At 42.7% G+C, this 22,028-nt stretch overlaps 1 protein-coding gene across 31 annotated transcripts in view; it reads left to right on the top strand.

Annotated features, from left to right (window-relative positions):
• Positions 1–11,991: 11,991 nt before the first annotated feature.
• Positions 11,992–22,028, top strand: part of NRXN1 (neurexin 1) — a 674,580-nt gene continuing 664,543 nt past the window's right edge. For 18 of the 31 annotated variants that reach the window (XM_039568063.1, XM_039568060.1, XM_039568048.1 and 15 more), the window contains exons 1-2: positions 11,992–12,091; positions 15,985–17,487. In XM_039568063.1, the coding sequence (XP_039423997.1) occupies positions 16,749–17,487 (739 nt within the window). In that variant the 5' untranslated portion in view covers positions 11,992–12,091; positions 15,985–16,748. Of the gene's footprint in view, positions 12,092–12,169; positions 12,269–15,984; positions 17,488–22,028 lie in introns of those variants that run through there. The other 13 variants (XM_039568062.1, XM_039568055.1, XM_039568053.1 and 10 more) reach the window with 3 other exon arrangements.

Raw genomic sequence — 22,028 nt, 5'->3', positions numbered from 1 at the left:
ATAAAATGTCAATAGAGAATATTTTCCTCTCCTACAAATGAGCATTTGTACTCACACCACAACCATCACAGCATGTGAGGTTTGCTACGTAACACAGCCTTTGAGCAAATCAGGTAAATGGGGGAAAATGTCAGTATTTATGCAAGAGAAATTCCTTGCCACAGCTTCACTTACATTCCGTGGAGACCCTGTGTTGTATAATTTTAGCCATAAAGAATATTTGTTAGACTGATTTACCTTGCTACTGGTGCTGTACTATTAAATTGTTATATACCTTAGTGATGGCAAGGTATTGAGAATAATTTTGTGAGGAAAATGAAAGGGTACATAATGAACCAAATGCTGAAAAATTGCTCAAAGGAACCTGTCATGTGTTCACTGACTACTGTAAAGCAATGGAAATGCCCCTGAAACAGCTTCAGGACCTTTGGTTCACACTCTTGAGGATGCTGTCAGTACATCCTGTGCTAACAGAGGTTCAGTACCTAAACTCCAGTAAAAGTTATTTATGTTAATTACTCAACTTGCAGCATGAACTATACGAGGCCACAGTAAAGACATGGAAAAAATTCATGGGTCTCTTGGGAGGGACAATGAGACTCCCCAGCCACAACCTTGACAGGTGTGCACAGGCCCTGTACTGCCCAGGATCAAAACTTCAGCTCCTATGCTTAAGGACTCTGCTTTTAAGGAAAACCCTTTTTATTTTTCTATGCTCCTAAATTATTTTCTATTCACTGGCTTCCTGGCAGTAACGAAGAGAGTTGGCAGGGGTTTCCCTGTGAGTGCACATAGGACCAAGACATAATCCTGTCTTTGACAATGTACTAATGAGTGATAAATTCTTTCAAATGCAAAGAAGGGAGAATGGATGTATTAATAATCTTTAAGCTCTGTTACTGCAAACAGTAGCTGCCTGTTCCTAATTATGTAAGTAAAAAACATGCCACATCAGAAGCCTTTTCCCCAAATCCCTAAATCAGTTGTCTGCTATGAGCTGAGCAGGAGGAATACTGCAGGCAGTATTTGCAACTATGAATGTATACTTTTAAAACATCATTCCTGAATTAAGTCTTATTGATGCTTACAACACCTTTCACCTGCTGCACAGTAACACTCAGTGTCTTTGTGAAAATATTCATGTGAGCAGATTGACTGATAAAAATTCCATAGGCTTGAAAAAAATGGCAAGCAATGAAGATGCTATACTCTTTGCAGACACTGAATTGGACAAGTGAAATAAAAAATAGAAGATGTTCAAATCCACATCTGCTTGTGGACACTTTATAAATTGAAGTAGGCTACACTTGGTCACTGAGCAGGTCACTAAAAGTCTGCATAAGGGCTGCACTACAGCCACACAAGGAGGAGAAAGCACAGAGAATGATGTCGTACATCACTCAGTGGACAATCTGCTGCTGATTAAGAGCTGTTGGAACACTTACCAAGAGAAAAAGTCCCCAGCAAGGCTCATTAACTCACACATTGTGCTATGTTAACAGCTGGCACACAGCTGGCTAACTTTGGTGGGGGCAGAACAGATGTACTTCTGTCTACAAAATGGTGCAGCAACATAAGTACACTGGAACGAAAGAAAACCCACGGAAGGAAGGAGAAGACACACTCACAGCTTCTTTTGTAAGGAAAAGGACTTTCTGAATTCCCTACTGGAAGAGGATCGGGGTTCTTTTAATTTGGCAGGCTGCCTCTCACAATGACCAGGTTGAGATGCATCAAAGGAAGACAGAATTGCACACCACAACTATGGCAGACAATCATCCCAATAAAACTAAGGATATTGTTGGATCTCAAAATTACCAGTCCTCAAAAATGTGTTGGCAATGATCATCACGAACATTTTGTAAATTCTTCATCATTATTTGAATAGTCAAATCTGTATGGGATTTTGCTTAGTCTTTGACCTCAGTAGCAACCTGTACAAATGTGCTTCATAGTTCAGTAACGTACTGTGTGAAAGAGAATTTTCCAACACAGATTTGAATCAGCTTCTTTTCAGTTTCACAGAGCATCTTTCTCATTATACATGAGAAGAAACACTAAATTCTGATCTATTGTCTTTTTGGCTATTCTGTAGGTTTGAGGTTCATTGGCAGAGGTGGGTGTTCACTTGTGTGTTGAAGTACTTGTTTATATGACCCTTCTTCATAAATGAAACTTTGGTCTTTTGAGTTTTTAATAAGAAATCCTGTGATGTCTCAGCATTTTCATTGATTATCCTCTCCTAGCCCTGAAATTGTCCTGAAACTGTCCTGAAATGTGATAATATTCTTTGAGACCGGTGGACAAACACTTCAGCAAGCATCTTAATTGAGGTCATATAGTATTATAATATTAGTATTATGTTATTTTCCAGTATTGCTCTCCATTAAATCCTCTGTCCATCACTCCAAAAACTGATGGCTTTTCTGAAGAGTGGATTGAGAAGGTACCTTCAGGTTTGTGTCCATAACTGTTCTGAGGTTTGTCATCTAATTAACCATTTTAACCATTATATTCAAAAGAATGAAAAGTTCTGATGTTACTCAGAAGTACCTATCCCATCTACAGGAACACTTGTGGACTGAGAGAAATGTTCAGTAAAGCATATTATATAAAAGTTACCATATAAAATAACTCATTAAAAGTGTAAAATTCCTAGAATGAAACAAAACAAAAGCTAGATGAGGACAGGAGGAGGGGAACTCAGGGAATAAAAAAGGCATTCTCAATAAAAAGCAAGCATTTGCAGTGATTCAGCTAACAGGAAAAAAACCCCTAAGATGTCTTGAAGGATTATTACTATAGTAAGACACTTCAATGGCAATTAAAAGACAGATTTCAAAACAAGATTTTTCAGAAGTCTAATAGGGGAATGCAAAATTTTCAATCTTTTTTGATTCAACCATATGAGAAAAATTTGGATAACCCCATGGTTTTTATTCCTTATATCAGTGATAACTCTGTGGAGAGTTGAAGCTTACTTTGTCCAAAAATAAATCAGTCATAAACCAAGAGAACCCCATAAACAGATGGGATTTTACATTCCATTCCAGCATTTTGCACCATGCCACAGTGAAGTCCATTTCTGAGGGGTTTGGATCATGTTCTTCCTAGGTCTTTTTCATCTCAGCCTTCCTTTCCAAAGGGCAGCCTCATATTGTGCTCTGTGATTCTGCATCATGGTTAGGAGGGATCTGCTTCCAAATCTGAAGTGTTGAAGAGCCAGGCAGGCCAGTTCTGGGAGTGGCATTTCTTTTTATGCCTCCCAGAATTAGGATGCCAAAAGTTTTACACCCTGAGCAGAGTCATTCACTCTGTAAAAGAATCCTTGCCCTGGTTTCTCAATACTTTTCATAAAATTTATGTTTGTTTTTGACGAACGTGTTTTATGGACAACTGTAAAATGTCTGTGGGTAACAGCTACAGAGCTTGCAACAGCAAAGAATTAAGTCAGTGCTACCCCTGGAGTGCTAATGAGGCAAAAATTTGCTGAGTGTTCATACTTTCATGGGGATACACATATTATGCTTGCTACAGGCACACAATGCTAATTTTCTTTTTGGGCAAATTGTGCTCAATTTGCATAATTTTAACATCCTGAAACCTGCAAACACCAGGAAAATCTGTGTGTTTCTCTGCCTGTAGCATTAAGTCATTGAACACCTTTGAATCAATATAAGCTCCCAGAACCAGAGGGAAGCCCTGCTGGAGTCCTGCATTAGCTAAATTATAGGATCAAAGCCTCGAGGTACTCCAGTCCAGGTCCCTTGTCTATAACCAACACAACCACGGTAATTTCACTGTCTGCAGGGCCAGAGCTACTTTTTCTGACTCAGCAATACTTTGGAATTGACAAATACTGACAATCCATCCACTTGGAGACATTGCTATAAGCTTAGCTGATAAATAAAGAACTAAAGCTAGATATTATACTTTGTAGGATGGTTGGAGAGCAATTTATATCTTCTAATTTGTTTCAGCCATAACTGAATAGAATCCAGCCTGTACCTACATCTCAAAAATAAAAGTGCAATATTTGTATTACTTCATCTTTTCATCACTTGTCGATGTTAAATCCTTCTATGTGTGCTGAAATAACTTGAGATTGAAACACAATCAGTAGATGGAGATAGCTTTCCAGTGGTCACTACAGCCAGAGAAGTTTGTCGGTGAGAGGGTGTATAAAGAATGCAATTTAAAATAATTTGGAGAAAATATGAATACACTTCATTGAAACAGCAATTGCATACATGACAATGAAGGATTACTAGCAGGGAACAGCTATTAAATAGTACTCACAGTTCAATTTGGATCTTTAAAACCTACTTCAGATTATTATGGGTTGATCAGAATGAGGTTACCTGGATACAGAATAAAAAATTTTGTCTTGCAATGCATCCAGCAAAACAAGAATTTATCAAATACATGAGAGAGAACTTGAGTCTCTTGTTAAAAATATGCAGTATCTTGACCTTTTCTCCTGCCACTACTAAAGTCTCTGTGAAATCTCTGGTTTTTTCTACTGCTTTGGTAACTATGGTATTTTTTTGTACAAATGTACAGCTAAATCAAAAGCAGTAGTCAGCAGAGGCTGTAGTCACTGGATATGGCTGGAGAGAACCACGAGAAAGAACAAGAGTAAAAAAGTAACTATATATTGAGCATGTCAGAGGAAGGCAAAAACTTGAAACAACAACAGGAAAACCAGAAAGATTACACAAAGCGAATAGTAATTTGGCAGTCTTAAAAACTCAAATGCAACACACATTCTGATATCAGAGAAGTGTATTTCTCAGAAAGAGGCACAAACCTTCCAGATACTATAAAAAAGTTTGAATGTTTATTCTGAGTAGAAAAAGTGGTTTGCTGGGTTGAAAGAATAAGCTGCCCTGGATTCTGGCTGGGGCTTTCTTTTTGTTTGAATCTTGAAGTGAGTAAGTGCTGAACAGCAGGGAAATAAGATTATAAAATCTTTTGTGACTTTTTCCCTCTGACAGGACTACAAGAACTACATTAATTTATTTATAGCAGCAGAAAGTCAAATTTGCCCTGGAAGCACCATGGGATCAGTCATGAAAAATCCTGCTGTGCCACAGATCATGTGTGTCAACCAGGCACAGGAGCCACAGACAGTTCTCCCAACAGCTCAAGTCTACCGTCACAGCATTTCTGACCTTGGCATGATCCTAGCACCACTAAACACAACTTGTTCTGGTTTTGGATAGGGTTTGCTTCTGTCTCCACCACACACCTTGAGTAGATAAATTTTGGTATTTTACATTGGGTGTTTCTTGTTATTGTCCATTCCTCTCTTTAATTACCTCAGCAATTCTTGCTTTTTTATTTTTTGGTTGCTTTCTTTTTTTTTTCTTTTAGCGCTTCATGTATAGTATCCTTCATCCCCCACCCGCCTCCTTTGCTCCCTTCCAATCTGTCTTTCATTTAATTTTCCTTTCCTACTTGCCTCCTCTAGCAATTCTGCAGCACGTTATAAACTCCTGAACTATTAAGAAGTGATGACAACACAAAGGACTCTCAAGACAGATTGTGGGGACTAAATAAAAATAAACTGAATCGAGCTTTTAAACTAATAGCAATTAATACTACAATTCCTGGAAAGGGCAACTCTCACTTCCCCTAGCGAAAGGTTTTTTGAACTCAGCAGCCCAACAATAAAGCTGCCCTGAAGTGTAAAAATACCATCAATCTGGCACATTGCAGTATTTCCTTAGTGAGTCTCTCCAGCAGGTGCATCATTTCTGGTTTTAACACTGATGATCTCAACTACCTATCTGCAGCCTCACACCACAAATATTCCTCTGCTTTGATGCCTTAGGAATTCTCACCAACATTAACAATTATAGCAATTTTTGAATCAGAGTATATCTTCTGATTACTAGGAAATTATATCCTTGTGGAAAGTAATGTATTTTTAGTATACTTGGCACACTTTTAGTACAGTTAAGTATTTGTAGAATACTTGAATTACAGCAAGTATACTCATTTTTCATAAGTGTAGAGTGACACATTATAAAACAAATTATTATAATCAGAGATTTTCTGGAAGATCTCAAAGAGCTTGATTCAAAATGGGACAAGTTTCTCCCAGTACCCTCCGCCCACATTAGTGGAGAGTGGGAGTTGAGGGGATTCAGCACCTTCGAGGGAAGCTCCCAGCTCAGACCCAACCCTGCAGCTGTGGCAAAATGAAATTTCTTTGATTGCTTCTGCTCATTTGCATACTACAGCTATGATTCGGGCACGCTGATAAATGACACTAGAATATCACGTTGTTCTGCCAGCCTTGCTATTCATTGTTTTTCAAATTTTGGGGGCTTTGGAAAGGAGTTTGTTTTTCACTTGGAGCCACACACTACAGAGACTACCCAGAAACTCTCCTAATACTTGGGGGTCATGAACACACTGATGCATCCAGGCAGCTCTGTGATCCCAGCAAAGACAATGAGGAACATGATGACTGATGATGATGAATGGGTTTCATGGAAATTTATACAAATTACATACAAATGGCATTCACATAAATTCTGCCAATTATTTAGGAGTATGAATTTAGTGAGATTTTTAAAAGAAATTATGGGAAATTTTATGAGCAACATTTTTAGAAGTCTGTTAAATGTCAAGAGCTTTGAAAGAAATATGAAGCAAAATATTTTAGGGTTTAAAATGAACTCTCTTAAGGACTGCTACACAATATTCATCCCACATCTGCCAATGGTGGGATTTCTTACACATTTCTTTCAAGGAAGTGATTTCACAGACAGTTAAGGGATGAACAGAGCTTCCAAGTTCCTTTGGTGACTGTTGTTCACTCAAGGACAACATGCAACAGTTTGTTCTCTTCAAATTATTCTTCTTCCTATCTAAGATTGCCTGTACTTTCCTGCTTAAAAACTGCTGGAAGACATTAAAATGAAAATATTTGAACTAAAGAAGTTTTATTTATTCTAAATTCATTATTTCCTTATATTTTTGCAGTCAAAGGCATTATTTGCAGTATTTACGTGTATTATTCTTAAATGCAAATCTACAAGAATGGCTTTGAGACGTACCTGCTGCTTGCACAAATATTATATATATGTTATGCCATGTTACTGTACAGGGATTCAGAGAAAATTATCACTTTTTTGAGCTATGAACATGGGGGCTTCTTTTGAAATTCATCAGATTATTGATATGACATTTACTCTTTTTTTTTTTTTTTTAAATCACAGTATTGCTGTCCATATCAATCCTTACAAACTCTTCTATAAAGAAAATTCTGCAATCACCTTCTTATTAAGAGTTAATATCAAACCAAATGTGCTTTGGAATCCAGTTGATTTATCAATTCTCTGTTTTATCATGCTTTGCCCAGCTGACTGATAGCATTTGTTAAATCCAAATATTTATATTGAGAAGAATATTTTGCATCACTTTGACTTTCTTCATGGAGCTTCAATGAAAAAAACATTGCTACTTGTGTCATATCATATCCACTCTGAAGATTCATCAAGAGGGCTGGCTGATAAATGAGTTTTTGTACAGCTCAGAAGACCTGAGATGGGGTCTTTTATTACAGATTTCTCCTGGCCGTGTGTGCAGTTGTGCCCATCAGCCAAGCCTTGTGTGTGAACGTGGACTACACCTTCAGCTCTGAGAGTTAGAGCCATCAAACTATAGGGCTTTGTCACTAAAGATGTCTTTTGAAATGCACTTTAAGGATTTTTGGGGTCTTGGTAGCTCCTGTATTCTTCTCACTACAATTTATGACCATTATGTTATAGGAATATATCCTCACACTCACCAAGTTTCTCATTTAATTAAAAAAAACCCCAGCAAAACAAAACCCACAGGTTGGATATGCAATTCCTGATGGATAATAGAAATTTAATTCAAAGTCTCACACATGTTTCATATAAATGCAAATACCATGTTTATGCTTTGAACAATGAAACCGGTCTGTGTTTCTTAGTGTTGTAATTTCCTGCAATGAAAATCCAAAGACAAAAAAAAGGCATTTAAATTAATCTCTGAATCATCCCAAAATTTTCATCTTGGGGATTAAATTGGGATTACTATGAATTTTCTTGAACATATTTCATGTTAAGTTGTCACCATTACAGTATATACAAGAAGGCAGCTAGTTCCAGGGAGAAAGGATCTGAGCCTCGAAATGGTTTGTGGTCAGCTGAGATTTTTTATTTACCAGGAGTCCACAACGATTTTCTGATCCTCAGTTATGTTTATGCATTTTCTTACCATGTTTGCTTTCCTTGGATAAAACTACTTTTGGACCCACAAAGCCACCTGTAACTGCGTAAGTTTCCAATCTTGTCTTCACGACCAGAACATTATATCACTAAATACAGCTGATACCTTCTGCAAAAGCAGAAGACTGGGAAATATGATTAAATTCCAGTACTGAGTAGAAGGTCAATAAATATTTTAAATCCTCATAACTATGCTCCTGTACTTTATTATTTATCCATTCAGAATTGGTATTAAGCAAGTTTTTAACACCTTAATCCTCCAAAGTTAGGTATTAGCTAGCTCCAAAAATTCATTATCTAGAGAAACTATCAAATCCAGAGAGTTGCCTCTCTGTTCCATTTTCTCATTTCAAACATGTCTCAGTCAAATACCTCCAGTACTGTATTTCATTATTTGCTACAATTAATTTTGTTGAACTACAGAGATTTGCTTCTCTTTTTTACTTCAAGATCTTAAAGTGCTTTGAAATTTTCTTTAATTAGTCTGAATTGAGCAAGCAAGGACCTATATAACACACTGACTTTTTCCAAGGCAGGTATCTTCTTATTTCTTATTTTAGGTTTGCCCATACTTGATTCATCCACAGCTGAATAATATGGCAGTTAACAGGCAGAAATTATACCTTTTTTCTCCACATCTCTTTAAACCTCACTGGCTGTATGCAGATACAGACAATTGCATACAGCTCCCTCAGTTCTGCTGTACATCTATGTTGTCCCATTTGTTCCTCACTTTGGACCAAGTTCAAAAGATGTTACTGAATTGTTCAAAAAAACGTTACTGACTGTCCTCTAAAAAACCACTTTTATTCACACACGCAAAGGGTCAAACTTCTAGTGAGTCTGATCTCTTCTCAAAGATTTGATTTGGTATAGAAGGATTACTGATGATAGTTTCAAAGCAGGGAAATATGTCAGGCATATGTGGCATGATTATAACCAGAAGAGAGCTTTGATATGCCCCCAAAATCTAACCACTCAATTCCTGAGCACTACCCTGGACCACTTCAGCAAAGAAACAGGTTTTCCTCTCTTCCAAATCTTTAAAAGAATTCCTGCTGTCTTCAATCTCAGAAATAACTTTCTCCCTTTTCATATCTTTCTCATGCCTGTCCAGAAAGCCAGTGCTCTCTGGAAGCACCTTTAGTTTGATTTTCATTGTGGGGTTTGCTGGTTTTGTGGGGTTTTGTTGTTGGTGGTGGTTTTTTGGTTTTTTTTTTTTTTTTTTTCTCAGCAGGATCAGTCTTATTTCTTCTGCAGCGTCTCGACTGGTTCCTTCCTTTCTTATTAGCTCTGACAGCCATGGCAATTGCATGTGTGTGCCTCAGAGACAGCTCCAGCACTCACTGCAGCTTGCCAAAAGATCTCTTATTTAAAATTACAACTATTGGACAATTTCACATATGTACTTCAAAGGCACTTTGTTCTGACAATGCACAACCCTCCAAAAGGTCTCGAACTTGCAAGTTGGATAATGTACCGTGTTCTCCCTGACAGCAAATATGATTCGTTTGTTTTCGAGAATCTCGTTGCTGCTTTTATCTCTTTACTTTTCAAAATCTAGAAATATTTTGGTATAACACAGAAGGTTAATTTATGCAGGAGACAGTCAGGTTTCTGTAAGGCCATGTGCTTCCTTCAAGATATTTCATATATCTGTCAAGCTGAAAAACCTACAGAGATGGTATGGAAATCACATTTCTTTATTTTTTTCTTTCTCGTACTTGTTTTTTTTTTGTGCTGCTTCAAAACGAATCAACTATGACACCATATGCTACAACAATTGCTGAGAATGACAAAAGTAATACATTTTCCCAAAACTCAACAAAAAACCACCATTAAATTAAGGAAATTGTATTTCCCTTAAATCTTGCTGTATCTTCCTGGCTCACTTAACAACTTGTTGTTTTATTTCTGTGTAGGCTCTTGCCACCCCTCCTCTCACTGTGGCAGGCTTCCTTCTAGAGAAACATGAGCATCCTCAGGCTACTGCTGGAATAACTGAGATGTCCTTCAGCTTAAAGGTGGAAGAATCCTCCACCTGAGCCAGGACCTCTACTGTGCCAGCACATTCAGGGGGGATTGGCCTTGACCTTTGACATTCCCCATCTAAGAGCATAAGAAGTTTTACCTTGTGCTCACTGTGAGCCTAGTAAAAATAAAACCACAGCTTAAAAAGAGAGGTTTTATATGTATATTCACACACACACAAAATACTACTATCGAGTTACAACTTTGTTCCTTTAAAAATGTGTATCACTTATCATATTGCAGCCTCCAATCTATCTGCTTTTCATAGCAGAAGAGATATTTGCTCCTTGCTCTGTTTGCAGGGGTCAAGTTACTAGAATTGTCAAGAGAAATCCTCATTCTGTTTGAAATTAACTGGATATGGATATCAGCTGGCTGAACAAAAGGGATGTCTGATTATGCTGTAAGTACTGAAGATACACTGCATATCTAGGAAGCTTTTCTTCTCATTACTTAACATGTTGCTTGGTTACCTCATAGAACTTGTCATCTGTGAGGAAACCCATTTCATTAAAAAAAAAGAAATCATAAGGCTAGCTCCTCTGGGACTGAGATGGGAGAAAGGATTTCTATTTCTGAAGTTTCAGTTCAAAACTAAGTTGCTACATTCACATCCCAGATATGAAAAAATATAACTCTACAGACCATTCTCAAAAAATTGTGTCATGCCCAATAGTGGAGCGTTCTTCTGACTCTTGGTGTGACAAACATCACTCTGTGTGTTCAAAAGTTGCCAGGACCTTGGCTAAGGCTTCATGCAAATCCCTTACAATCAATTCATCACCATTCTGTAGGCCACAGGTACTAAGCTGGAAGGCCTAGAGAAAAGGTTTGGCACAATCAAACGCTTTCCATGCCGCTAAACCACATGATCTTGAGAAGCCTGGAATTTCTCTAATGGTTTCCCAGTATTTGGAGACAACACAGACTCAGGCAGGTTTGACACTGGAAAGTGAATGGGCTTTCCCAAGCACTTCTCCTGTGGTTGTGGTAGACCTGCTCCTTGGGGGTGCTCTATTCATGAGATCATACCTCCGTTTTCCCACAGGCTGTGCAGAATTCAGCAAACTTCAATTCTGGGCGGGGGGGGGGGGGGCGGGGAAGATGACATAATAAGAATGATGACAAAGGTGATGATGTTGATAATAATAATAATAGTAGTAGTAGTACCACCAAAATACCCACACCACCACCAAGAAACCAACCAACCAACCCTCTCCAAACTAAAACAAACTACCAACAAAAGAATGCCCCCCTGCAAAGAAGGAAGAGCTTTGCCCGGGAAGCCAGCAGCAGCTCCCTCCGGGCCCGTGCCGTATTGCATCCCCGCTCCCTCTGCCCATTCGACCCCGCCGACCTCCCCCCGCCGTCAGACGGCAGCAGCGTGCGCACCCCTCGCCCCAGCCTCGGCTCTCCCCCGCTCCGCCCGGCCCAGCCTCTCCCCCGCGGTGGCTCCATCCGTGCCCCGCCGTGTCCCGGCGCTGCGGCGGAGCCGGTGCCGGTGCCGGTGCCGGTGCCGGTGCCGGTGCCGGTGCCGGTCCGGTGCAGGCTGGGCGGGGTCCGCAGCGCGCACGGCACCGCCCCCGGCGGGCAGACGGGCGGCGGCGGCGTCACGCGGCGGCACCGCCCCCGCTCCCGGCGGCCGCCCCCGCCCGCTGCCGCCGCCGCCGCCGCCGCGCACCCGCAGCAGCGCCCGCTCCGCTCCGCTCCGCTCCGTCGGCGAGGGGCAGAGGCAGCCCCGGCAGCCGCGCCTGCCCCGGCCCGGCCCCGGCCCCGCGGCCCCCGCGCAGGTAAGGCGCGCCCGCAGCGCGGGCGGAGCGGCGCCGCGGAGGACCAGCCCCGCTCCGCCGTGGCGGAGCCGGTGGTGGCGGCGGTGGCGGCGCGAGAGGCTGGTGGGTTTGCGTGCGGCGTTGTGGAGAGGTGGATGGCGAGGAGAGGAGATGGTGGAGCGGAGGTGTAAGTTAAAGGTTGGATGCGGTGATTTATTGCCCCTTGCCAAGGCGGGGGGAGGAGGAGGGGAGAGGGGGTCTGCGAGACTTGAGCGATAAAATCAATCTGCTGCATGTTCTCCCTGGCGTGAGGTGCCGTGGTGAAACGCGAAGCCGGGGCAGCGATGGGATATCGCAATATTATTGTTATTTATCGGCGGCGGTCTGAAAGAGACGAGGGGCTTGTGCGGGAAGTGCATTGATAATTTGGGACATTTTCTATTGTGTGCCAGAAGAAAGAGGGCACCCGGCTTCTTCGATATGTGTTTGAAACTGTTCAGGTTCCTGCTGATGGTGTGCATTTTCGAAGGGGTAGAAATTATATCATAAGCATATTAAAATAAAGACATCTGCAGACTGGAAGAGGAGCAAAATCGATCATTCCAGCTGCTTAGGAAAGAATTTGATTCTAGAAATTACGTAGAAATGAAAGGAAAAGATTAATGATGCTGCTAAGTCTGCTTTTGAATTAGAGCGCTTCTCCCTTTGGCTGCAGCAAGGTTGTTTTTCAGATCCTTTTATTTCATCCTGTAATTTGTGAACTCTGGTCTTCCCCGCACCCAGAGACAATGCTCTGTATTTCATACAATAAGGATTCTGCCAAGGATTGTGCATGCCAACCGACCTGGCATTTATTAAGGATTTATTGACCTATGGGTGTCTCTCTCTCTCTCGTTTTCTAATTTGAAAAGGCTCAATCGGGGCACCTGTGACTAAATCATAATTTTTGAAGAATAAAAAATGGTTGTAAAGGGGTGGGGGAAGCATACGAATTCACTGGCGAGGCACTGAATGCAATAGCTACATTTATGTTGGTTTGTGCCTATTTCTCGCTACATATATGTGTGATCATGGATACATTGCTGGGAGGGATGCCTGGTACTTAAGAGCCAACTGAGATAGATAGATACTTAGATAGATATATGTTAATAAATTGTCCTCTTCCGAGAATGAAAGTGTCTCTCTGCTTTGGAAATGACTAGACAAGACTGTGCTGTTTATTGGCAGTGTGTGAATTATATCGGCAGTAATAAATAAGCAATTGTTGGGGTATTTTTTCCTTGGGTCTTTCTCCTTTCTTTTACAGTCTTTCCATCCCTCTCTGCCTTTTTTTTTTTTTTTTGTATTTCCTTTTTTTTTTTCCTTTTCCTCTTTTTTTTTTCTTCTTTTCCCTTTCTCTTCTCCCCTCTTGCCGCCGCCGCTGCTGCTGTGTGTGTATGTGAGTGAGGGGGAAGGCAGGCGCTGCAGCCAGCGGCAGGCAGCGGGCAGGGATGCTCGCGAGGTGGGATCCCCGCGCGGCGGCTCTCCGCGGACACCTGTAGGGATCGCTCTGGCACGCACGGCGGCCGCGCACACACTCACACACACTCACACTCACACCGCGTCCTTGCCTGGCTCCCCCCGCCCTCTCCACCCCTGGTAGACACCACGGGCTCCTGGCACCCTCCCGCTCCTGCGCTCCGCGCAAGAGGCGCAAACCCCTTCCGTTCCTTCCCCCCGCTCCTCCCGCAGCCGCGGCGCCCGCCCCGCACACCTTGCGCCCCCCTCCCCGCCGCGCCTCCCGCATTCCCTCCCACAGCCCCTTCCCCCAAGGGACCAGCCCAGCCCCAGCTGCCCGGTAAGCCCCGCGAATACAACACACACACACACCGCGCCCCTTCCCCAAGCACCCCGTCTCCACAAACCTCCCCTTCCCCCCTCATCCCCCCCCACACACAGCCCCTCCCCCCATGTCACCGTCCCCGGGCACGCACACCGTGTCTCACACCGCCAGCCGGCACCCAACTCCCCGCACCCCCCCACGCCCCCCAAATCTGCTCCATCACCACCTCCTTCCCCTCCGCCGCAGCGAGGCCCCGCGGCCGCCCGCACGTCCCCTGCCCTGCCTCGGCGCAGCCCCCGGGCTCCCACTCGAGCGCAGCCCCACGGCGGCGCGCAGGGGCAGCGGCGGGGCCGCTCCCTCTCGGGCGGGCGCGGGCAGCGGGCGCCGCCGCCCCGTCGGGCCGCGCAGGGCGGAGCTGTTTCCGGGTGCTGAACGGGAGCGGCCGCTCGCGCGGTGCCGCACGCCGGCGGCGCCCCTGCCCGCGGCCACCGCCGCGCCCGGGAAGGCCCTTTGGGGAGCGGGGTTGCGGGGGCTCCCGCTGCCGGCCCTCCCGGAAGCTGGCGGAAGATCCCTCGGCTGGTAGCGGCGTTGCCAGAGGTGGTTCCCGCCGGGGGGCAGGGAGGGCGTGGGGGAAACCTGGGGTCTGCCTGCTGCTGGTGGGCACGGCTGGCCTCTGCCCGCGAAGTTTGGGGGTTCTCCTCTCCTCCCTTTTGCTGCTCTTGCCCACCTCACGTGTGACAAATAATAAAAATAATCGTGTTGACATTTAGAGGAATGAAATTAAATATAGAGAGAGTAGGAGGTGACTTAGCAGCTCTGAACGTGTCAGGTGCAGGCAGCTGAGGTGTGTGCCTGTTTTTAAAACATTTCTCCCTGGCAGGGTCATCTCTGCCTCCTCTCCCCCCACACACGCACGCACACACACACACACACCCCCCAGCCGAAAAGGGGGTTTGGCAGCAGCTCTGGCCATGGTATTGTGCCTGCCTAAGTGCTGCTGGCGAAGAAATGTAAGGGAGGGGAAGGGGAAGCGGTGAGTGAGGGAGGTGTTGGAGATCCTCTCTTCCATCAGGAGAGGTCTGCTAATACACAGCTTCCAGAAAAGATACAGCAGCCTGGGGGAGAACAACAGCCTCTCCGCTGAAACGTTTTGGATGTAGAGACCTCTTCAGAGGATGAGGGTGAACTGTGGCATATATATAATTTTGAAAATAGGGGAGCTGTTCTCTTGTTGTTCTCTTAAATAAGGGCAGCTGAGTAAATATACATAAAATACTGCAACCCATTTCAGAGGACTAACACCTGGGATTAGCTGATCTACATTGTGAATAATGTCAACATCAGAGCTGGCTTGAATTGGATTTTCCCTGCCATAGCAGAAGATATCAGCCCCAAAAGAAACCAGGTGGCAGAGAAAAAAATGTGGTTCGAAATTTTCAAAAAGCCTTCTAAGAAACCATTGCAATTCTTCCTCACCCCCGGAAAAATAAACCAGTAGCTGTGCCATGCATGGTGAAGCCTGTCAGTTCTTGCTGGGAGCTCAAGCCACTTTATTTTTTTTTGACCTGTGTTGGAAACAGCCAGAACTGGGCTTGGTAGCATTGTCTGTACGACTAGGACCCTGTAGCTTCACAGGTGATGGTGTTTTCGCAAATAAATCACAATAAAATAAGTTGCAGAATAACCACCACCTTTTCTGTTTATTATTCTTGGACCCTGTAGCTTCACAGGTGATGGTGTTTTCGCAAATAAATCACAATAAAATAAGTTGCAGAATAACCACCACCTTTTCTGTTTATTATTCTTGTAATAATAAAATGTACTACTGAAATATTTGACAGTTTTGGAAAGGTAAGTAGTTTACATTTAGATTATATCATAAAAATGTAATCTGAACATATGTGTTAAGATTTGTGTTTGGTACTTCAACCTATTATAATTTCTCAGTAACTCGAAAATTACAGCAGCATTTTCCTAACGTCCAACAGCAGTCAAAATAAAAAAATAACCGCAAATGTTACTGTTGATCAACTTTGTGATTTAACATGTTATTAGTTGTCATTTCTTATTATTCTGTTTCAATTCCTTGCAGATTAGAAACAAAAACAATAGAGGAAAATCACTCCCCTGGATCTTAGCCTTGGCCTTTTTCAAGCAAAGAGAAGAGGAGCTGTCAGGCTTTGCATGTCAAGTGGCCACTCGGCTGTTTGACAGTTTCTGGGTTTCAACCCCATTGGGATTGAGGCAGCTCAAGCAACCACGAGCGATGAGTCCTGTCGTCTGCTGACGCTGCTCTAGCACCATGGCAGACAGGCTGTGATATGACAAGAGGATCCATCCTAGGGAGGCAGCATTGGGATCAATAATTGGCTTCCTGGGAAACTACAGCTGGTGGAGAGGATGTAAAAGGAGGCGCGCATGTGCCAGGATATTGCTACAGCCTTGCCGAGCTGGTGGATCCACTTGGAGGAGAGTTTTGCCACTGATCTTGGGTTTTTTCCCGGTTTGGTAATGTTGGCTTTGGGGAAAATTTCTGCTGACTCACCCACCCCTGGACACCTTTTGCGGAGCGTGGCCGGCCAGTGAAGAGATCCAACGGCGCCTTACCCCCACTGCGGCTCCCCTCCGGTGGCCCCTGGCACCATCTTGTGCCCAACCCTATCCCGTGGGCAGCTGCAGCCCCCCGCCCCGGGGAGTCCCCCACAGTGACCCCCGCACCCGGGGCGGGGGTGAGTGTGCCCGAAGCTTCCAGCGCGGCCAGCGCTCGGCAAGATTTTACCCTGTCTGCCGCCGGGGCCCCGGTGCCGCCCCCCGCCAGCCCTGCCGCCCCTCTCGCCCGCCCCCAGGCCGCGCAGGATGGGGGCGGTGCTGGTGCGGCGCGGGGGCTGCCTGCTGCTCTGGCTGGCCCTACTGCTGGGCTGCTGGGCTGAGCTGGGCAGCGGGCTGGAGTTCCCGGGTGCGGAGGGCCAGTGGACCCGCTTCCCCAAGTGGAACGCCTGCTGCGAGAGCGAAATGAGCTTCAACATGAAGACGCGCAGCTCCAGCGGGCTGGTGCTCTACTTTGATGATGAGGGCTTCTGTGACTTCCTGGAGCTCATCCTCACCCAGGGAGGGCGGCTACAGCTCAGCTTCTCCATCTTCTGCGCCGAGCCCGCCACCCTGCTCTCGGACACGGCGGTCAACGACAACCTCTGGCACGCTGTTGTCATCCGCCGCCACTTCAAGAACACGACGCTGATCATTGACCGAGCCGAGGCCAAGTGGGTGGAGGTGAAGTCCAAACGGCGGGACATGACTGTCTTCAGCGGGCTCTTCTTAGGGGGGCTCCCGCCGGAGCTGCGATCGGCGACGCTAAAGCTGACACTCTCCTCCGTCAAGGACCGGGAGCCCTTCAAGGGCTGGATAACAGACGTGCGGGTGAACTACACGCAGGCGTCGCCGGTGGAGAGCCAGGAGGTGCGGCTGGACGACGAGCAGAGCCGGCTGTGCGCCAGGGACGACGTCTGCCTCAACGGGGGCGTCTGCTCGGTGCTCAACGACCAGGCCGTCTGCGACTGCTCCCAAACGGGCTTCCGAGGGAAGGACTGCAGTGAAGGTAAGGGGCCATTTCAGCTCGCCCCATCCCCCCCCTCCCCATCGCTCTGTGGAGGGGACGGGTCGGAGGCCAGGCCTGCATGAAGTTTCATCTGTATGAGTGGATCTTCCTCCCTCCCCTCCCTTTCCACCATGTCCCCGGCTCCCCTCTTCCCCACCTTCTCCTCCCTGTCTTCCACGTGTCTCTGTGGCCAACCATGGTGCCATCACTCTCCTGTTCTCTGCGAGGCTGGGCGAGAGGAGGAAGAGGATGTTGTTTGAGCGTCTTCCGGAGGCGGGGTGGGATTTGGGGTTGTTCTGGGTAAAGGAAAGATGGGTGCTGGGTACCGGGTGTCACCCAGATGGCAGGGGGTGGCGTCATGCTCGGTGGGAGCTGAGGGAGGGGATGTGCATGCTTATTACAAGCAGCTGGTGGTAATTAAGTTGGGGAGCAGGGAAAGTGATGCTGGGAATAATTGAACTGGATTAAGTGCAAAGATGACCTGGGTCTGATTTTCTAGGGTAGAGGAGACCCAGAGTCCACTTTGTATTTGCCTCTGCTATGTCATTGAAATAAAATCAGTGATTTATTTGTTAATTCCTTAAATTGTTGCCGGGGAGGAAGGAGATTAAACAGAGTATTATTTTTTTTACATGAATGTGAATGGTACTGCTTTGCAACATATTTAGCAATTCACCATGCCAGTTAGATAGGGAGAACACAAAAGGGCAAGGGGGAAGTACATACTTCAAGACCACAAAATGACTGAATAGTTTTACCAAGGAAGAGGGAACCTAGAAAAACAGCAGTTTCCTTAATCTCATCTACAAATAAATCACTGGATAAAATATGGCTCGTATTTAGTGCCCATTGTTTTTGGCAAATGGAAAGAATGTAAACATTTACTTTGCAGATGCATGCAGGAATCTTGTTTTTATTATTTTGTTAGTAAATGTACCATTGCTTGCAGCTCCTTAGACATAGAGATTACATATGTTGTGTACTTAGAGCAGGACGTAAAGGTGTATAAATGAATAGAAGCAAATTTATCAAGGGAAAATATGATTATCATGTCAGAATTGGAGAGCAAAGACCTAAGTTTAAAATGTAAAAGGTAAATATAAAAAAGATATTATCAAGGCCAAATTAAGATCTTCACGGAGTGGCTGCATGACATTTATGGCTGAATAATTTGCCTTTAGCATTTCTATCAGATTTCACTCATTATAAGAAAGAAAACATCATTTGTGACTGTGCTTTATTATGTAACACCTTCTGTCCTTAGTGTCAATACTCAAAACACTAGTCATTCTGTATCCTGTTTACTTTATCAGCTGTTTATCTCTCATCTGCCATTCGTGAAAAACTCAAACCCTATTAACACTTTAAAGAAATTTTTAATAGGAGCAAATAACAGTTTCAGAAAATAATCATTTGTACTTTCAATTGCACCCATTCCCAGAAACTGTCAAATGAAATATCTTTCCTATTAGGTAAACCATCTCAATGGATTTAGTATTTGGGTGTCAATTTTTAATGTATGATACTACATAATACATAGGTGTATGTACAATATTGAATTGTCTTAGCTTCTCTGAGTTAGGCCCTATTATAAAAAAAAGAAAATTATGAGATGTAGCAGCTTTGTTAAAGCAATAATGGTAATTTAAATGCTATTAATACTATTATAGATTTATATGCCCTTTACACTAAAACATAGTTTATTTATTTGAAGTTATTTTGATCATGTAATACTTATGTGAAAAAGTTCACATAATTGCATGTAATATCAGTGAGATAAATTCTTGCCTTTACACAGTAATAGGTTCAGTAACTATTTTTAAGGAACATTTTTATGTTTAGATTGAATGTTAGTGAAATACATGTCTATATTTATATTTAGTGAAAATTGTATGGAACTTTTAAGAAGATGACTCTCAATATTTAGAACCCCCACCCCCAATTAAGGCAAAATGCTGACTTCATTTAAATGCTAGTGGTTTTATAAATTATAATGGTGGGATCAAGATTCTCCTCACATGTCCCTTGACTACTGAGAAGCCTTATAAAATAATAGCAAGATTTATAATTTTAGCATAAAGTATTCAGATTCTGATTTAATTTGAAACAGGAGGCAACATTTCCCCTGACAGCAACATAAATGGAACTACATTGCAGTTTCTACCTGTTAATTGAGAAAAGGTAGCAACTGACACTTTCATCAGTCAGACCTTGATGAAGGGATTAGAATTTACTCATATGTGCTGGCAAAGATATTGAATTATTATAAATTATTTAATATTCTAAGAAACAGAAAAGGCAGAAGGACAAGTAAAGCCTTTATATCTGCCAGGAAAGAAACCTTGGCTTCTGCTGTTTAGTTTTCTGTAGCCAACATAGACTGTATGCTGTTGAACTTTGATCTTTTGTTCCCAGAATGTGTAAATTTCCCTCAAGCCTTAGAAAGACACTGCCATTACGAGAGGATCATCTCAGACTGCAATTATCTGAAGGGGTCTTTTGAGTTTTCACTCCTACCCTTGTTTTGGTTATTCGTTTGAAAATGATTTTAGATGGGAAAGCCCCCCAACTTTCCATTTTTATATGAAATTGTAGCCGCGTGTCCTAGTTGATACCTTTTCTTTAAGGTGAAAGAGGGTCATTAAATTCTGTTTTGCTTGGATTTTTTTTTTATAGATATAAATTTTTTTTGTCTTGGATTTGTTGTTGTTCTATATCTCTGCAGTATGGTAAAACACAGAGCTCCACAGTGTAATGAGGAGTGTAGGAATTAATATCAACAACAACAAAGAAAACCTTTTCAAAATTTTCTACCCTGACTTGCACGTTTAGGAATTAAAAAGTAATAGATTTAGAGTCAAAGTTTCAAGTCTTAATTTTTAATTCTCAATTTTTAATACAAGTTCAATTGTTTTCAGGAGAAAATCTGGTGGGTTTTTTTCCCATATTTTCATCTTTGAAAAGATTATTAATAGATTCCTGAAGTATTTTTTCTTTTCTTGTAAGGATGAATTTCAACCAAGTTTTGGGTTGCGTTTTTTGCTTTGTTTTTTTGTTTTTTTTTAAACCCATAGTAATATAAATTATTTCCAGTAGGCTTAACTGGTTTTATATCTGTCTAAATCAGGAGTAGCTTCATTTATGTTTTCTGAACTACACCACTGTTTGAACAGTGCAAGCTAGGAAAGAACCATTCAGTCATTCCCTTTGTTCTGATAGGGAACAAATTCTCTTCAATGGGAGCTTTGGCATAAATCACAGAAAAGGGCTGGAATTTTGCTTAAGTGTCAAGGATGTGCAGTCCATAGCAAAGAAAAATACAATCTCTAGCTGTTCTCTGGTTGATAAGTCCATGAGTAAAAACAGTACAAGAGCCTTCTAAAAGAGAAAATCAAATCTCTCCTTTGTACTGAAGAAGGCAAGGGTATATTATTGCACATAATAATAGTGACTCAGTAGAAGGAAAAATACTCAAAATTATAATAAATTTTATTAGGAATAAGACTAGCATTGAAATAAGCCCTGATTGCCATATCAATTTTCTGATAAATTTTTGACATGTATTTCAATCTTCTATTCAGTGAAAATTACAATATTTCCTGGAATTACTCAAATTGGTATGGCCTGATTCTCTGATAAGGGGAGATTTTTATTAAAAACATGGACTTTAAAGTCAGATTTTTAATGAATTAAGGCAAGGTCCTAGAAGGTAAGGAAAATATGTGATTCATATCAGTGAACCTCCATATTCTTCTTGTAGTTTTGCTCCTTAAGTTAAAATTTCAAACCAAAACCACCTCTATTATGCCTATCAAATGAATAAAACAGTGACCTTCTGTCTTTAGAAAAAAAAAAAGCTATAATATCATTTATATAAAAATAACCTTGTCCAGTATCCTGTCTGAGAAAATAAGCAGATAGCTCTAAAAGAGGTAGTAAAATACACAAGATGCATTGAGCTGGGGGAAGTTTCTCACTGATGCTAACTTCTTGTCACTCCATACCCTTCTGCTTTTCTATATCTCTAACTTTAAAAAGGTGCAGACAGGATTCTTTATCTTTTTAAAATATAGCTTCCTGGCTTGCCTCAATATTAGCATCTATACAGCCAATTGCTCTGTGGATTCAAACTATTCCTCTTTATAATATGTTGTATTTTAACTGTTCCACTGAGTTTCTGGTTTCTGAGAAAAATGAGGACTGTTCATGCAGCTGTTCACTGTAAGAGATACTCTTCCTTGTCAGATATTCAGAAGTTGACGCCAGCTATGGTTTGAACTGTGAAAGTGATTTTTGAGGAAGTGAGTTCCAGATGTCTCAGCCAAGCCAGCATTTAGATTTGTTTGTTTGGGTTCTGAATATACTACATCAGTCTTTGTTGTATTTCCTTTTGCATGTTAACTTTTAAAAAAGTCCTCCAATGTTTATATCTCTTTGAAGTTTTTGGATATTTTAATCAATTTTATTCTCTTTATGCCTTGAATGAAACATTTAAACTTCTGTTGGCATTAATTATCTATTGCAAGTTGCTTGTTTGAGTG

This window comes from Corvus cornix, chromosome 3, assembly GCF_000738735.6.
Source record: "Corvus cornix cornix isolate S_Up_H32 chromosome 3, ASM73873v5, whole genome shotgun sequence".
NCBI classification, from domain to species: Eukaryota; Metazoa; Chordata; class Aves; order Passeriformes; family Corvidae; genus Corvus; species Corvus cornix.
This window is presented reverse-complemented; position numbering and strand designations above follow the sequence as displayed.